Below are 16,907 nucleotides of genomic sequence, written 5' to 3'. Positions count from 1 at the left end.
GGAAAGGTGTTAATTGCCTCCTAAATGCTGCCTCCTGGTTCGCTGACTACATTAAAATAAATCAATTTCCTGCCTGGTTGAAATTGTTCCTCTCAAAATGGAGACCCATAACATTTCTACACCCTTGCTGCAAATGATTCCATTTTAATCTCTTGAAGCTCCACCCTCCTAGTGAAGTTTCTCAATTTTACAAACCCTCTTTTTACAGAGCTCAGGTATATTTTCTCTTGGACATTTAAGGAAAACAACAAACAACCCATACTGAAGAGAATCCTTTTAATCAAAAATATGGTTTCTTCGAAGTCTCCGACACAATGTTCCCTCAAACCCCACACAAGCTTGAATTAATGGAGCAAGGGGTACTGAATTACCCTACACCACTCTCCTGGCTCCTAGATTTTCCTCTGAGGCCTCTTGTAAACGTTACGTTTTAACTGTGGCACAGGCATAGTTACTAGGTAAAGCTGAGGCTTTGCCAACTTTCTGGTTTGCTGCCCAAATTACTGAATGTTTGGTCAATTATAGCCCTAAAACACCCACATACTAAGGAGCTTTTAAACATTTTTCTCCCCTGGGCAATCACCTGGTATATCTGAACTGAAAGTCTACCACATATAAATTAAGTATTTACTCAACAAACTGCTGCTAAAATCAATGGCCTTGAGGAACATATTAAAAATTACATAACAGAGCTTGACTTTTATGAATTAAACTCCTAAAACTTAAATGCTGTGCCCTCCTCTTGACCTGAAAAATGATTTTAATTTTATATGCCGTATTACAGAACAACCCCTTGAGATAAGGACATTGCTGTTAAGTGTCCAATGTATGAACTCATAGATGAAGTGTGGCACAAGAGTGGTGAGCTGGAGGAAAGAAAAAATTAAATATAAAAATTTGAATTACTGTTTGTATATCAGTGCTTAGTGATAAGAAAGTATAAATGATAACCCTTCACCATCCAAGCTGAATATATGCAGTGAAAAGTACACATCCCAATAAAACATACATGACAAAGAAAAAAAATGCTGCTTTAAGCTTCCAACTAGACAGACAGCCTAATCAAACATTTTACCAAAGGTATAATAGGATCAGCATGGAAGTGAGAAAGGAGAAATTTGAGTAAGAGAGTTTTCACCTCAATTTATGCTCTCTTTTTCTTTCTTTCTTTCTTTCTTTCTTTCTTTCTTTCTTTCTTTCTTTCTTCCTTCCTTCCTTCCTTCCTTCCTTCTTTCGGCAAAATTTATTGTCACAAGTCAGGTTGGGAGTATGAGAAAGAATGGAAGGTGAGGTTCCTGACTGAATGAAATGCAAGAATAAGAACAAAATAATTGTTTCCTCTGTGATTTCAAAGACCTAATAGCTAATGACAAAGAAACAGATACCAGAAAATCCATGAATCAGGCATGGAGTCATTGCAGGTGCGAAAACACAGTTAAGGAATTATTTCTAATTCAAAGGGAGCATGATTTCTTCTGGATCTGTACAGTTGAACCAGTAGTCAGCTCCCATGGCTTCTTCTTAACTGTTTCCCACCCCGGCAGATGCTTATAATTTCTAAGGCACTGAAACCCCAAAGCAGAGTGAGGGATGCTGACATTAATTTGAATATGGAACACGAGAGCATGAACAGTGATCAAGGCCATTGGCAAGGGTGGAAAACTTATGTTGACAACTTCTCAATTGTTACTGATGGCTGGGATATCTCAACATAAAACACATCCAAACAAATGGCAGCCTCAATTTGGTACCCCAGAAAACTACCTCACAAGCACATGAGGCTGCTCCTGAGGATAGGTTCATAACCTTTTGGGAAGTACAATTTATTTTAAAAGTCTGATAAATTTCATGGATTTGCTCCAGAAAAATGTACATATGGCCATACACACAAAGTAGTGTAATAATAATTTAGGATATTGAAAGACCTGCATAAGTCTCTTAATTAATTTCACTTGAAACTGAAGACTTAGGGATCCCTGGGTGGTGCAGCGGTTTGGCGCCTGCCTTTGGCCCAGGGCGCGATCCTGGCGACCCGGGATCGAATCCCACATCGGGCTCCCGGTGCATGGAGCCTGCTTCTCCCTCTGCCTATGTCTCTGCCTCTCTCTCTCTCTGTGACTATCATAAAAAAAAAAAAAAAAAAAAAAAAAAGAAAATGTAAAAATCTTTAAAAAAAAAAAAAAAAAGAAACTGAAGACTTACGGACTCTCCAGATTACCTGGGAGCAGTTGAAGGGGGCTGGAAGAACAACGTAACAAGAAGGAAAGAAAGGGTCAGGAACAGCTACCAGGACTCAGGCTGGAAAAAGCTGTTTATGAGGGGCAGTAGCTAAAATGAGTTGGACCCAAATAGATCTTATCAGCTTTGTGATTAGAGCAAACCTCTTAATTTCTCTGAGCATGTTTCTACCTCTATTTTCTCATCTGTAAAATCCGTAAAAACAACCATTTCACAAAAGTTTGTCGTGGAGGTTAAATAAGAAAATGTGTTTCATGTGCCAGTAAATAGGTGGTCAGTAAATGAATATTGCTCCCTTGTGGTGTATCAACTTAGGATCAGTGAAATTCCCCAAAGAATATCACTTTTCTTGCAATAAACACTGGAAATAATCTATATGCCCATGACTGGGCAATGGTTAAATAAATTATGGTAATTGACACAGTGAAACAGCACACAGCAGCCTTAAAAAGGAGTAAAGCTATATTTAGTGAGGTTGATGTACTGGTAGGAATAGATGTTCAAGGTACATTATTAAGTGAACAAAAGCAAGCTATAAAATGATGTAAATAGCATTCAACCCTAGGAAGTAGTCTTAATTTACTTAGGAATTTCTCACTTATGGACATACAGATTGGCTTCTGTTTTTCTCTCCAAGTTTAAATGAGTGTCTATAACCAAGTTTCTGATTTTGTCTTTAAGATGGATTCTTAAAATGGAAAATGCTTAATCAAAAGATACATACACACACACATATATATAATAAAACTTTATAGAGATATTGTCAAACCACTTTGTCATTAGTATATATTTAATAAACTATTTAAGGCTGACTGTTCTCCATGCCCTATTTATTTTGCATACTTTTTAGACTTTGTTAATTTTATAGTTCAAACTTATTTGGTTTTTTTTTAAGATTTTATTTATTTATTCATGAGAGACAGACAGAGAGAGAGAGAGAGAGAGAGAGAGAGAGAGAGGCAGAGACACAAGCAGAGGGAGAAGCAGGCTCCATGCCAGGAGCTCGATGCGGGACTCGATCCAGGGTCTCCAGGATCAGGCCCTGAGCCGAAGGCAGGCACTAAACTGCTGAGCCACCCAGGGATCCTCCAGACTTATTTGGAATCATTTTCATTTGTTGTTATTATTAGGGATGAACATTTAGTTAGTATGTTGTATTTCTTCTTCTGTAATTGTTGTCCTCTACACACTTTTATATAGAGTTTTAGTAGGGTTTTCTTTTAATTAAATTTTAAGTATTCTATATATAAAAGGTAGAATACCTTTGTTTATCATACTTTTTAGTGACATATTATAATTTATATATCTGTTTTTTTAACTTAATGTTTTTTGACATTGAACTTTTATATAGTTTAAACTATTAGTTTCCCTCGCTGATTTTTTCTTGGCTTCCTTCAATGTTTTAAAAGATCCCTATACTAAGATTGGACAAATATTGACCTATAGTTCCTTCTAGATTAGTTTATGGTTTCCTTTATGTTTAAAATCTATAATTTTTCTGGAAAGGGAGGTGGGCGGGGGTTGGAGGTGACTGGGTGACGGGCATTGAGGGGGGCACTTGACGGGATGAGCACTGGGTGTTATTCTATATGTTGGCAAATTGAACACCAATAAAAAATAAATTTATAAAAAAATAAAATAAAATCTATAATTTTTCTAGGATTTTGTGGAATAAAGCCAGAGTCTTTTTTACTTTGTTCCATCAGTTATTATTTTTCAGTAATTTATAACTGTTGATCTTATCCCCATAATTTGATTTACTTATATTTTATGTTTGGCTGGGAGTCTCATCCATCTTGGGAACTAGTAATGACTTCAGGCAGTAGTAGTCTTTAGCAGCAGCTCCTTATAGTACTATGAATTTGAAGTCAGAGTTTTCTAAGTGCTGAATTTTCTCAACCAATTGCATCATTTGCTGTTGTTGTATATGTAAGATTGTTTTTAAAACTCTTATTATCTATTGTTAAGGAATAATTTTTAAAAGAAGGTAGGATCATGATTTTCACATAGACATAAAGTGAACATATGTCAAAGATTTTTAACTTATTAATTAATGAAAGATCAGCAAAATGCTATGATTGTTTTGAAGAATTCAAAGGGCAGAGATATATAAACGGTATAAAAAATTTTGAAATGAAGGGGTGCCTGAGTTCGGCTCAGGTCATGATCTCAGAATCATGAGATTGAGTCCTGTGTTCTGCTTAAGATTCTCTTTCTCCCTCTCCCTCCACCCCTCCCTATATGCCTGCATACCTGCACACACGTGCACACATGCACACACACACACACACTCTCTCTCTCTCTAAAAAAAAAAAAAAGAAGAAGAAGAAAAAGAAAATCTGAAATGAATTTACAAATAGATGCAAAACCAGTCTGTTTATTAATGTAAAAATCAGGGGCATTCTATGGAACACTACTTTGCATTTATACAGACATGAATTATCTGCATTATAATGAGATTTCTACAGGTTACAGAGTTGTAATATCAGTTAAAGATGAGAAAACCTATGTGTATCTGAGTTGTCACAATAGCCACTATTTGATTTTTGCCCATTTCAAAGTCTCTCATAATTTTTTCTGGCAGTTCCCTTTCCTCTTTTTGTCATAAGTTCAAAGAATCATCATTCTGATAAAATAAGGCTTGTCCCATTAGATTTGCCTGGTTGTTTACATAGATGCAGTAAAAGTGTCATTTTACCATATAAGACACATTAAGTTTTCTGTGTAAACTCTAAAACCATACAATTTTGAACAAATACTAAATTAAATTATGTCTGCAAGTTTTCATAAGAAATCTCAAATTGGATTTTTAAAACCCTCTATTATTTGGTGACTTGAGGCTAGGAAACCAAGCACAAGAAATACTCTCCACCATATTTCACGTGAAATACCTATAAGTTTGAGTAAATTCCTCTTTTCTCAAGGTCCCCCAAATATACTAAGGTTACATGTACTTAATATATAATATTCTTAGACTTTCTAAGCCAAGAAATAGGCCAGGGCTTTGTAGGTATTGCTTCCATAAGTAAAATCAAACTTAATCCAGGATGAGGGGCTGTTCCTACCTGAGTAAATGAGTATTGTTTTTGAGTACAACATTCCAAGCAAGGCCCTGGTTTTTCAATTTGTACAATTAAACCTGATTAAAAAATAATAATAACAGCTTCTTTTTAAACCTATGCACATAACTAAATGACCATGGAAAGTGTAAAGTAGGTGTAGTTTCATTTAATCTTTTCTATACTTATTGAACACTCCATCTGAAATGAAGTATGTACTATATGTTCACTAATTGAATTTAAATTTAAAAAATCCAATTATGGAGAGGCAAAAGTTAGAAAATAAAATTGTTAGAGGCTATTTGGACATTTGATTAAGATAGGATCGGGGTACTAGAGAAATAATATTGAGTTATATATTTAATTAAATAAGTAAGATAATAAAACATTTTAAATAAATATAGATATTAGCATGGTTGTAAAGAAACATTTTTATAAGTGAGGAATCTTTGTTCTTTACTTTCTTTTATTTTTTATTTCTTTTTCTTAATCAAGAATGTAATAAATTCAACATAAAGCACAGAAAAATATTCTTACAAGATACACATTATTTGCTACCTAGACAGATTACACAGAGGTCAAAAAATATTTTATATAGTAGGCAAAGGAATGAATCAGTAAGTAAAGAAAGCAACCCCATCAAGATAAGGCAAACTTTACAGAAATTTTAATACATTTCATCATTTCTTTTCAAACTCAAGTACTGTAACCCAGGACAAGTAAAATTTACTTCCAAATTTGCCCTTTATTTTGCTTTTTCTGGCACAGCTATTCTCAGGATATCCATGAGCTCAAAATAATTTTTATATTAAGATGTTATTTCAGTTAACATTTTAATTTGTGTTCATCATTGCTTTAGTCAAATGAATCAGTAAGTGTTTAAAAATATCTCAGTTTCAACTTCTGATTTGGTAAATATTGATGGTGATAATTCACACAAAATTTTTTTTGGAGTCCTCAGTCGCAAGATTGTACAGAGGTTCTGAAAAGGAACAAAAGGGGGAAAAAGGCCTAAAAAACATTGCTGCATATAATTATGTAGTGTATGTGTATATATAAAATCAATACTATAGAACTTGCACTATAAGACAAAACTACTTTCTCTTTGGAACAGTAAAGCATATAGACAGTGGTTTTAGTCTGTCCCCATTACTTAGTGGAATTTCAACCACTCATGTTAATTGTGACTTTTAATCAAAGTAACTTCTATTTCAGTGAGAAAACTAGAGGTAGAAATTAACAACTGTCTTCCACAAAAAGTATTTTAACAGAATAGCAAAATTTGTGTTGCACCTGTCTCCAGCCACACTTTTTTAAAGAGACAAAATGAACAGATCCATTGACATGACCCAAAGATAAGAATGTTTCATGAAATATAAGAAACAGTATATAAAGTTAAATTGTGCACTAAATGTTCAGTATTCTTAGTTAGAAATTATCTTGATATCAAATTAATATTCATCATATAATTCAACTTTATAGCAGTCTAAGGCTTTAGGTTTCCTAGAGATCTTGGGAATTATATTTAACCTGACATATTACAAATAAAACATAAAATAAATAAAATAAATAAAACATAATTACTATTGAAATAAAGTTCTCAGAATAAGATTTGATTTTGCTGAATACAAATTTATATTTTTCATTATCTTAAATATTGTGTAGAAGTAATGTGAGTTTATTGGATCAGTATACCCGAGTAAGTTTAAGAAAAGCAAACCCAAGGAGAATAAAATGTATACTTCACCTAATACTGATAAATCAGACTAGAAGCTGTTTTTATTAAACCAAAATTATTACACTGGTCTAATTTGCCAAAAATTTATCTTAATTACATGAACTTAAATATTCAAAACATTTCTGAGTTTCTATAAGAATAACTTAAAAAAAAAAAAAGATTGATTTATTGATCGATTTACTTCAGAGAGAAGAGAGCAGATGGGGAGGGGTGGAGGGAGAGGCAGTGAGCATCCCAAGCAGTCTCCACAGAGACCTGAGCCCGACACAGAGCTTGATCCCATGACCCTGAGATCATGACCTGAGCCGAAACCAAGAGTCAGATGCCCAACCAACTGCACCACCCAGGCACCCCTATAAAAGTAACTTTTTAAGTATAGCACATATCAAGTATCAAAACTTTGATTTTCTCATTTTCCTGGAATCTTAAACATTAGCCACAGGCCAAAAGTAAACACAAAAAAATTATCAGACTATATATCAAAAAGTTGTTTCCTTTCCTGGTGAGCATGAGATTCTTAATTTGAGATCAAAAGACAAGTAGACAAAGAAAATAAAATACTAACAAATCAGATTCACTGTTGTCTTCCATCCAAGAAAAAATAAATCTCTATAATCTATTACTCCATTTACAGGGATCACAAAATTTTGGCCACAAAACCAAAAATCTGAATCATTACTGTTACTAATGAGGAATCATTTATTGATTGTGAAAGTTATAAAAACAAAGCACATAAGTAGTAAAATGGAAAATATGTAAAGAAACAGAGGATCAGGAAAGTGAAAGTTCTGTTACAATAGGGAATTTACTTCTAGGAGCCAAGAGAAGCCCTGGTTAATTGTTTACAAGATAATTTTTTGTAAAAGGATAAACTTACGACTCTCATACAGATACAAAATGAATGTGCCAACTATTTTATTTAATTTCCTAATTATAGACAGAACCAGTAAGGTAGTGGAAACAAAGAGGAATTCTAAGAGCAAAACATATATAGGAAATAAGAAAAGTTGAAATTAATTTACAAATAGATGCAAAGTAGAACTCAATGTAGGGCAATAATGAATTAAATTTTATTGGGTACAATTAATTTGCATCTTTTGGGCAAGTATATTTTGCATTACTATCAAGTTTCCACAACTTAAAGAGTTGTAAAATAGCACAAAAACCGTGAAAGGCAGAAAAAAAAAATTTGGATGAGGGAATCACTCAAGACACCCAAAATCTTTGTTTACGCATTTCAGTCTTTACGGTTTTGCTGACTCTACTTAGTAAAAGATGGGTCCAATGTTTTTTTCTTGCTAGCACAAGAAATTAGTACCGTGGTGGCAAAGCAGAACCATTATACCTTTCCTCTACTCCCACATCGAAATGTCTTATCATCTCTTCCTATAAAAAGAAGAGAGAGCAAGAAACTTCATTCATTTGTGCATTGAATATTATTTTCCAATTGTAGATATTACCAACTCTTTTAGAATATCTTCTCTCTCATCAATACCATAATAGTGAATACTTGTTCCTGCAGGAGCTCCCTAGAAGCCTAAAAGTATGATAGACTATTGTGAATAAAGATAGAAGGAGCAAATCTTTTTTCACAGAATGTAATTTGAAGGGCGAAAAAACAGTTCAATTAGTTTTTAAAAAGACAAGAAGTTTCCAATTAAACCCAACATGGGCAGGTACTTCCACTAGTCTGAATCAATTGCAAACTCAAGTTCATTTTTTATTGGACAGATTTGAAATTATGATAATATTCTTTTAGATTTTAGATTTTTAGACTTTTTTAATTAATCTGTGATCATATGTGTTTAAGAAGTTCTTCCCTGGAAGTTCTGCAAAGTTAGTGATCCATGGGGTTTAGCAAAACCCAGAGAGCATAAGCCTGGGACACTGTTTTGACCCTAGATATTTTCAATGACATAATTACCCAGGGCGTCAAAGCTTCTGATTAGAATTATCACTACTTCTGAGAAAAAGAATCTGAGGGGAAAATGAAAATGTCTCCATGGCCATAGCATTTTGTTGTTCTGTTTGCTATAGTATTAAAGCAGGAAGATAATTGATTTAATGCCAATCATTTGCATGATGGACTGGACTGATTAACAATATGATTTATGTATTTTAGACTTTACCAGGTGACAACTCTACTAGAACTCCTATCCAAACAGAACTCTACATTCAAGCTGTTATTTTTGACCACATTTCCAGAAGAAAGACTTAACTACTAACATGATAGATGGTCCCCTAAAGGCTTACTAAGTTTGATTGAATCCTGTAACCAGAAGCAAATTAGAATAATAAATGAATCCTGTGGCTGGAAGACAAATTAAAATAATAAAAGTTGATAATGAATTTAGAAAAAGCATAATCTTTACTGTCTTTATGTGGTACGTATCTTAATGTGATTTGAGGTTTTTCTGAATTCCTCCCCCCCCCCACCCCCGCCGAATACTGAAGCTGATTGCAACAGTTCATGGGAGAGACTCTTCTTGCTACATATTTTGTAGCTCAGATTTTCCAAAACAAAAAATGTTCCAGGTCCTGCTATTGCCAAATATAGTGGACCAAAATCTATACCATGTGGCAGTGCTATCTACTAAATTTGTTGAATATTGATAAGAAACCTGAAGGTGAAGAATAAGAGGAAGAAAATATGAATACAAAGTTTTCAATAGCTCCATATGAGAAAATGAAATCTGAAAAGTTCCACAAGATGATGTAGAAAATGAAGTGTTTGATATATTTATGCACCTAGACAATATGAACCCCATGACAATGAAGCTGAGAAAATTAAATCTACAAGAAACCAAAAGATTTTAGAAAAGTGAGAACTTCATTAGTGAACAGGTTTTCCTGAGGTGCCCCTGCAGGTGGCTTTTGTGCAGAAAAGATATTATTCAAGAAGTCACTTGTGATTTAAAAATTAACATTTGGTTCTTCCTCTTATCCCCATTCTCTTCTCTTCCCTTCCTAAACACTCCAGCACTAAGGCATTTAGTCAGTGCCAAGCAAAGTGGAAGTCTGCTCAATGTGTGGGAATAGGAAAGTCCAGAGTAGGGGATCAGAGTTTCAATGGGGTGAGAAGGGCATATTCATAGGGGAGGAGACGGCCGGTCACAAGATTGCAGATTCCAGTCAAGATGAGTAGAGCGGTATTAAATTAGAATTGAATGTATTTTATGATCTCATCATTTTCAATATATAAACAGATACAGAACATATGTTAATGTTTTCTGTATGCATCTTCCCACACTTTGTTCAATAAGAGGGCCTCAAAACAGCAACACCCAATATCAATGAGCACACACAGCACCCAGATCTTGGTTCTCCCCACCATTTTCTACCAAAAGGAAGCAAGGATCTTTGGGAAAATGACTATTCCCGGGCTAAGGCAGAGAAAATACACTAGTCTAGAACATCTTTTTGTGCCAGAAAGCAAAGAAGTTCTTGAGAAATGAAGAGATTTATCAAAAGGACATTGAATCCACCTTGAAAAAATTCCCACTGGCTAAACCTGGGACAGTTTGGGCATCAAAAGAAATCATGAAAACCAGGCGGAAAGTAGAAAACCAAAAGCACACACTGATTTACATAAATGAATAAATGGAAAGTTTGATGAGGAATGGGATATTTATATAGTATCTCCCACAAAATATGTATTCATTATAGAGAAATAATAGAAAAGCCTGGAAGACACCATTTTCAACAATGATCAAAGAGAATATGTTTAGTTATAAGCAACTGAAATTGTTCTCCACCAAATAATATGTAATAGAGGAATTCATCATCGCTTTTGTGGTAATCCTGCCAAAGTTGTATAACCTGAATGGAATCAAGAGAAAACTCAGAAAAAAACAAATCCATGGACATTATGCAAAATGACTGACCTGAGATCTTCAAGGTGTCAAGATCTTGAGAATAGAAGAGTGAGAAATTATCTCAGTCTAAAGGAGACTAGAGAGACATGATAATCAAATCCAACACATGGCTGTAAGTTGCATCTTTATCCTATAAAGGGAGTTTGGGGACAACTGGTGAAAACTGAATGGTTTCTGAGAATTAGATGTAAAAATGTTTATGTCCTGATTTTGATGATTATGTTGTGGTTATATTAGAAAATGTCCTTGATTGTGAGAAATTACACTAAAGCATTTGGGAGTGAAAGGGCATCATGTCAGCAAATTATTTATAAATATTTCAGGGGAAAAAAGGTCTTTGTGCTGTACTTCAATTTTTTGTAATTCTGAAATTGTTTTGAAATTTAAAAATATTTGATTTATTACATTTATAAATTAAAAACTCTAGTTATTCAAACTCTAAATATTTGTATAAATTTTATTGTTCTATCTATAGATTTGATGAAATTTTTACTGTTCTTTTTATGAGTTCTTTTATAGTTAAACTAAATTTCTTTAAACATTTTAAATTTTGTGATGTTCGTTACATTCAATTTTATAACTATTTCAAATTTCTAACTAACAAATAAGCCTTTATATACATTTAAATAACTTATAAATTTAAGAATTTAAATATAGAGACTAGTGTTCTCTTAAAAGTTTCAGTATGGTTTATACATTTATAAACTTTTAATTGAAAATCATGTCTGAACTAATTATTCAAATATCACATTTTAAATTTGAAGAGTATATGCCAATTTTTCATAAATGTTTAAAGTATTTTAAATATTTTAAATATCTATTTTTAAATATAGGCATTTAAAATACTTAATATATTTACAGATTACTCCTATATTTAATTCCAAGGTTTAAGACACCAAAAAAATCAATTTTATCATCACAAGTAATTTTTTACATTAGCTTCTGGACTGAATTTACAGAGAGTAAATAATGAATGGAGACTTGAGTTGAATTATGGGATATATTCATTTGCTAGGGCTGACATAACAAAATACCACAGACAGGGTGGCTGAAACAACAGAAATTTATTTTCCAGAAGTTCTGGAGACTGGAACCAAGATCTAAGATGTCAGCAAGTTTGATTTTTTCTGAGCGCCCCCCCCCCCCGGCTCCCCCCCCCTTACTTGTAGGTGGCAGCCTTCTTGCTATTTTTTCACATAGTTTTTCCTCTGTGCAGGTCTCTGGTGTCTCTCCACATATCAAAATTTCTCTTTATGAGAACACCAGATTGGATTAGAGTCCACCCAGTAACCTCATGTTAATTTACTTACCTCTTTCAAAGGTTTTGTTTCAAAATGCAGTCACATTCTGAGGGCCTAGGGGATAGGACCTCGACCATGAATTTTGGAGGGATACATAATTCAGTCCCATACATGGAATGTGGACTACAAATATCCAGGATATTTTTCTCATGATTAGTCCCTTTCAGCCAATGCTAAGCCAAGTCTAGACCTCCAAGGATTCCAATATCATTTCTTTCAAATGTGGATTGCCTTGCTTTACGGGAGCCGTGGATTCAGGTATCATATTAACTAATTTTGTAGTCTAATTGGAGTTTGCGGCATCAACCCAGGTCAATTGATACTCACTGAATCTTTATAAGGTCTCATTCTACTTTTGAATAGTTCTTATATCTATCAGTAGAGCCATGATACCTATAAATATTTACATGATATCTAATGGGGCACCTGGGTAGCTCAGTTGGTTAAGCGTTTGCCCTTGGCTCAGGATCCTGGGATCATGACCTTTGTGTTCATGATTTTGTATTCTCTTTGTATGCTTTCTGTTTTAGAACACAAAGCACGGGGCTCCCTGCTCAGCTGGGGAGTCTGCTTTTCTCTCTCCCCCTGCCTGTTGTTCCCTCTGCTTGTGCTCTCTCTCTGTGTCAAATGGATAATAAATAAATAAATAAATAAATAAATAAATAAATAAATAATGGTATCTGGTTGTATTGAGCCTATTTCTCATGTCTTGCCTTGCTCTGTGGTCACAGTTCTAAGGAAGGTCAAACTAATGCAGCTATTACAAACTGGAAATTCCCTTCATGGATAAGGTGACCTTCACCCAATAAAGAAGACAGAGCAATTAGAGAACTGTTATGCCTGAGTACAGAGTACACTAAGAAAGTAATTTTAACCTGATACTAATGGTGGACTTCAGGGCCAAAGAAAGGGAATATGTGAAATGTATGTGAAAATCAGAAGAACACTGGGCCAAAAACACAGGACCAAAGAATGAGCTAGCGGGCCGAAAGGAAATGAAACAAGAAATTGAACGACGTAATAAAGAGTAAAGAGCATTAAGAACCAGACTATTTGGCAAACTTGATGCTGGTAATTGGCCAAATCATTTTATCTCTCCAGACTCTGGCTCTTGAAGGTCTCTTCAAAATCCAAAACATCTCTGATTTCTCTGCTGTTTTTCTAATCTATTTTTAGACTCTATCGTCTGAATAGAACAGCCTTGCGAGTTAAGTGTAATTTTCTCCAAGTAACAGTTCAAGTGTGTTATCCAAGACTCTGCTCGCAAGTGACAGAAATTCAGTTTGAATCTTTATTATAAAAACATGGAAGTGTCTCCCAGAACTAAAGAAAGGAATATATCTGCATCCTAGGAATAATTATACAAACGTAATCAAACACTTGAGTACTATCAGAACTCTCTCTCTATTTCATGACTATGTTCCTCTCTGTGCATCGTTATTCTCTTCCAACAGAACAGCCTTTCTATTTCGACGAACACACACACACACACACACAAACACACACACACACACAAACACACACACACACACACATCTTTCTTTCTTTCTTTCTTTCTTTCTTTCTTTCTTTCTTTCTTTCTTTCTTTCTTCGTTCTCTTCCTTCCTTCTTTTCCTTCTTTTTCTTTCTCTCTCTCCTCTCTCTCCCTGTCTTCCTTTCCTGTCCTCATTCCTTCCCTCCCTTCTTGTCTCTTTTTCCCAATTCCGGAATCCCAGAGAAGGGATGCTTGACTCAGCTTTACTTCCCCCACCAAAATTTGAATTCTAAAGAGATCAGGCTCTACAGACTTATATCTCCCAAATTACAACAACTATGATAACCTTGTGAATGAATGAGAATCTTCAGAAAAGCAAGTAATTTGGGGGACACAGCAAGGCCTCCAGTTGAATGGAGCAAAAGCGAGTGTAGGAGGGAAGAAAAAGAAAAAGCTCAGGTACTCAGTCATGGAGCAACAAGTCACTTCTCCCCTTTTCACTGGTGGCAACAACAGAAGAAAAAGCAGCAGTGGCAATATGACTGATGAATATTCTCTTTGTATGTTTTCTGTTTTAGAACACAATTTTCTGGGATGAATAATTACATAATCAGAACTACCTGACATATGACCAACCTCTTCACTGTTATTGTAGCTTTGTAGGATATACTGTATGATAAACAATAAACAATAAACAATTGTTTAAACAATAAACAATAACTATAAACTTTCTTAATCTCAAGGAAATTAAAAGGAAATGTATACCCATCATTTATGAAGGAGCTATTGTGAGCCAGATACTTTTCTAAAGGTATAATAATGAACAAGGGCTTCCCTCGAGGAATTCTTCAGCTTGAAATAAAAAGGAATTCTGAGGGATCTTATGTTTTTATTGTTGTTCCCATTGCTTGCTGCTATTGTGAGTGGATTTTCCCTTCAGTCACCAATAGATTGTTATCTATGACAATCTAAGACATGAATTGGCCAAGACTGAATCATACTGTCAGCAGATGCTGCTGCTGATTTATTGGGAGTACCCCCTTGAGAAGTACTTCCCAAAATATGTTCTATAGCATACTAATCCGCCAAAAAAAAATTTTGTGATTGAATAAGTGAATAAGTGACTATTACTGACTCTTAGAGATTCTCTAAGTTAGTTTAACCTAAGTTCCCAAATCGTCCATTGATCAACATCCCACCCACCCCCACCTTCTCATCATGAAACACTTACGTGTATCTGTGTTACTTGAGGTTTTTTGTTGTTGCTTGCAAGCTACACACACAAAAACGTCTCACACATTTAAACAGGAAGCTTGAATTCCTGGAATCCAAGGAAGAGATGAAAACCAAGACTCAGGAAAGAAAAAATGAGGATTTCTGGGAGCTGCTCTAGCAAACACTGCCAGCAATAAAGCTGAGTTCCAACTACTTCCCAGTCTCTGTCAGGAGGAAACTTCTCATCAGCTGCAGAAGCGTCAGGTGTCCATCTCTGGATCAATCAGCCGTGGTCAAGGTGAGAAGGTAGTCGTCACACTGGAGGTCCATCCATGTCTCAAGGGCTGTTTCTAGAGAAAGAAGGATTATCATGAGCTGGGAAGAAATATCTACTATGAAATCTCTCGAGACTAGTACTATATTACACACTGCTAAAAACCATTAAGTATGATGTTGAATCAACTTATTATTTTATTTTATTTTTTAAAGATTTTTTTATTTGTTTATTCATGAGAGACACACAGAGAGGCAGAGACACAGGCAGAGCGAGAAGCAGGCTCCATGCAGGAAGCCCGATGCGGGACTCGATCCCGTGATCCAGGATCACACCCTGGGCTGAAGGCGGCGCCAAACCCCTGAGCCACCCGGGCTGCCCGACTTATTATTTTAATATTGGATGGAACTATACTCCTATTCCCAAATTTGTTTTAAGACTTAACCAAGAATGGATGTCCATGTTTCCTTCCAAATGCAGTTTTGCCATCCATGGAAATTATCATTATAAATAAAATCTAACTTGATTCCAAGTTGGTTTTTTTTTAATATTTTTTATCTTGTTGTTTTAATCTGAAATTTCCTAAAAACATATGATGTTGAGCATCTTTTCATTTATTTATTTTCCACCTATATATCTTTTTTGGTAAAGTATCTGTTCCAACATGTTGTCCACTTCTTAATTGGACTGTTTTCTTATTGTTGAGTCTTAAGAGTTCTTTTTAATTGTGGACAAAGTCCTTTATCAGATACCTGTTTTGCATGTATTTCTTCCCAATCTGTGGTTTCTATCTTCATTCTCTTAAAGTATATATTTGTTTTTAAATACTATCTTTAATAGATTTTTTTTAAAAAATCAAAGTGAAGTTGGATTTTTCTATATTTTGGAAAAGTTTTTATGTAAAAATTTGGATTATCTTCTTATTAAATTAAAGATGACAGTAAAAACACATGGCTCAAAGCTTTTCAGAAGAAAAATTTTGATTACTTTTTATTAGCGAAATTAATATTTTCTATTTCTTATGCCAATTTGGAATGTTAAATTTTTCTCAGAAAAATTATGTACTTCATTGAGATCTTTTAATATATTTTCATAGAATGGTACATAGTATCTGTTGTAATATATTCCCTCTACTTTTTTGTGGTAGTAAATGTGTACCTCCTATTTAATTTTAATTTGTGTCATAGCTTTTCTCTTAATTATATTTATAATAGATTTGGTTTTAAAGGGCCTACCATTTTGCTTTTGAACAATGCAGATTCTGTTTTGCATTAATTTTGTTTCTATTTTTATTTTCATCATATCCTTCTTCATGCTTTTTAATGTGTTTTATTGTTTTCCCAAACTTTTTGAAATGTAATTAATCATTATTTTTATTTCTGCTTTTTAAAAATAATGAAACCATTTAACACAAAAATTTTCCTTCTGAGCACTCCTTTGACCATAATCGACAAATTCTGAGGATTATTGTTCTCATTTTTCCTATGTTATAAATTCTCCATACTTGAATTATTTGCACTTGCTTTTAGCCCAAAATTTTAGTTTTTGTTTTAATTTCAAAGTAATCCTAGTTACTCTTATCTATGCTTGTGAGCATGATTTCTAATTTTATCTCATTGTTGTCAAAGAACCTTGCCTTTATGATCCCCACTTTGAGGATTTTATCGATATTTTCCTATAACTTAGCTTACAGTTAGCTTTATTTTTTAAATTTAATGTTCCACAGATAGTTG

At 34.1% G+C, this 16,907-nt stretch overlaps 1 protein-coding gene across 1 annotated transcript in view; it reads left to right on the top strand.

Moving 5' to 3' along the window:
* CFAP299 (cilia and flagella associated protein 299) overlaps positions 1–11,353 on the top strand; it is a 354,762-nt gene extending 343,409 nt beyond the window's left edge. Inside the window, exon 4 of the mRNA XM_072745542.1 lies at positions 9,158–11,353. Coding sequence (XP_072601643.1) covers positions 9,158–9,253 — 96 coding nt within the window. The 3' untranslated portion in view covers positions 9,254–11,353. The remainder of the gene's footprint in view (positions 1–9,157) is intronic.
* The last annotated feature ends 5,554 nt before the right edge of the window (positions 11,354–16,907 follow it).

The sequence above is a fragment of the Vulpes vulpes genome, unplaced genomic scaffold, assembly GCF_048418805.1.
Source record: "Vulpes vulpes isolate BD-2025 unplaced genomic scaffold, VulVul3 u000000899, whole genome shotgun sequence".
In the NCBI taxonomy this organism is placed as follows: domain Eukaryota; kingdom Metazoa; phylum Chordata; class Mammalia; order Carnivora; family Canidae; genus Vulpes; species Vulpes vulpes.
Note: the sequence above shows the minus strand (reverse complement) of the source record. Positions and strands in the feature narration are given on the sequence as shown.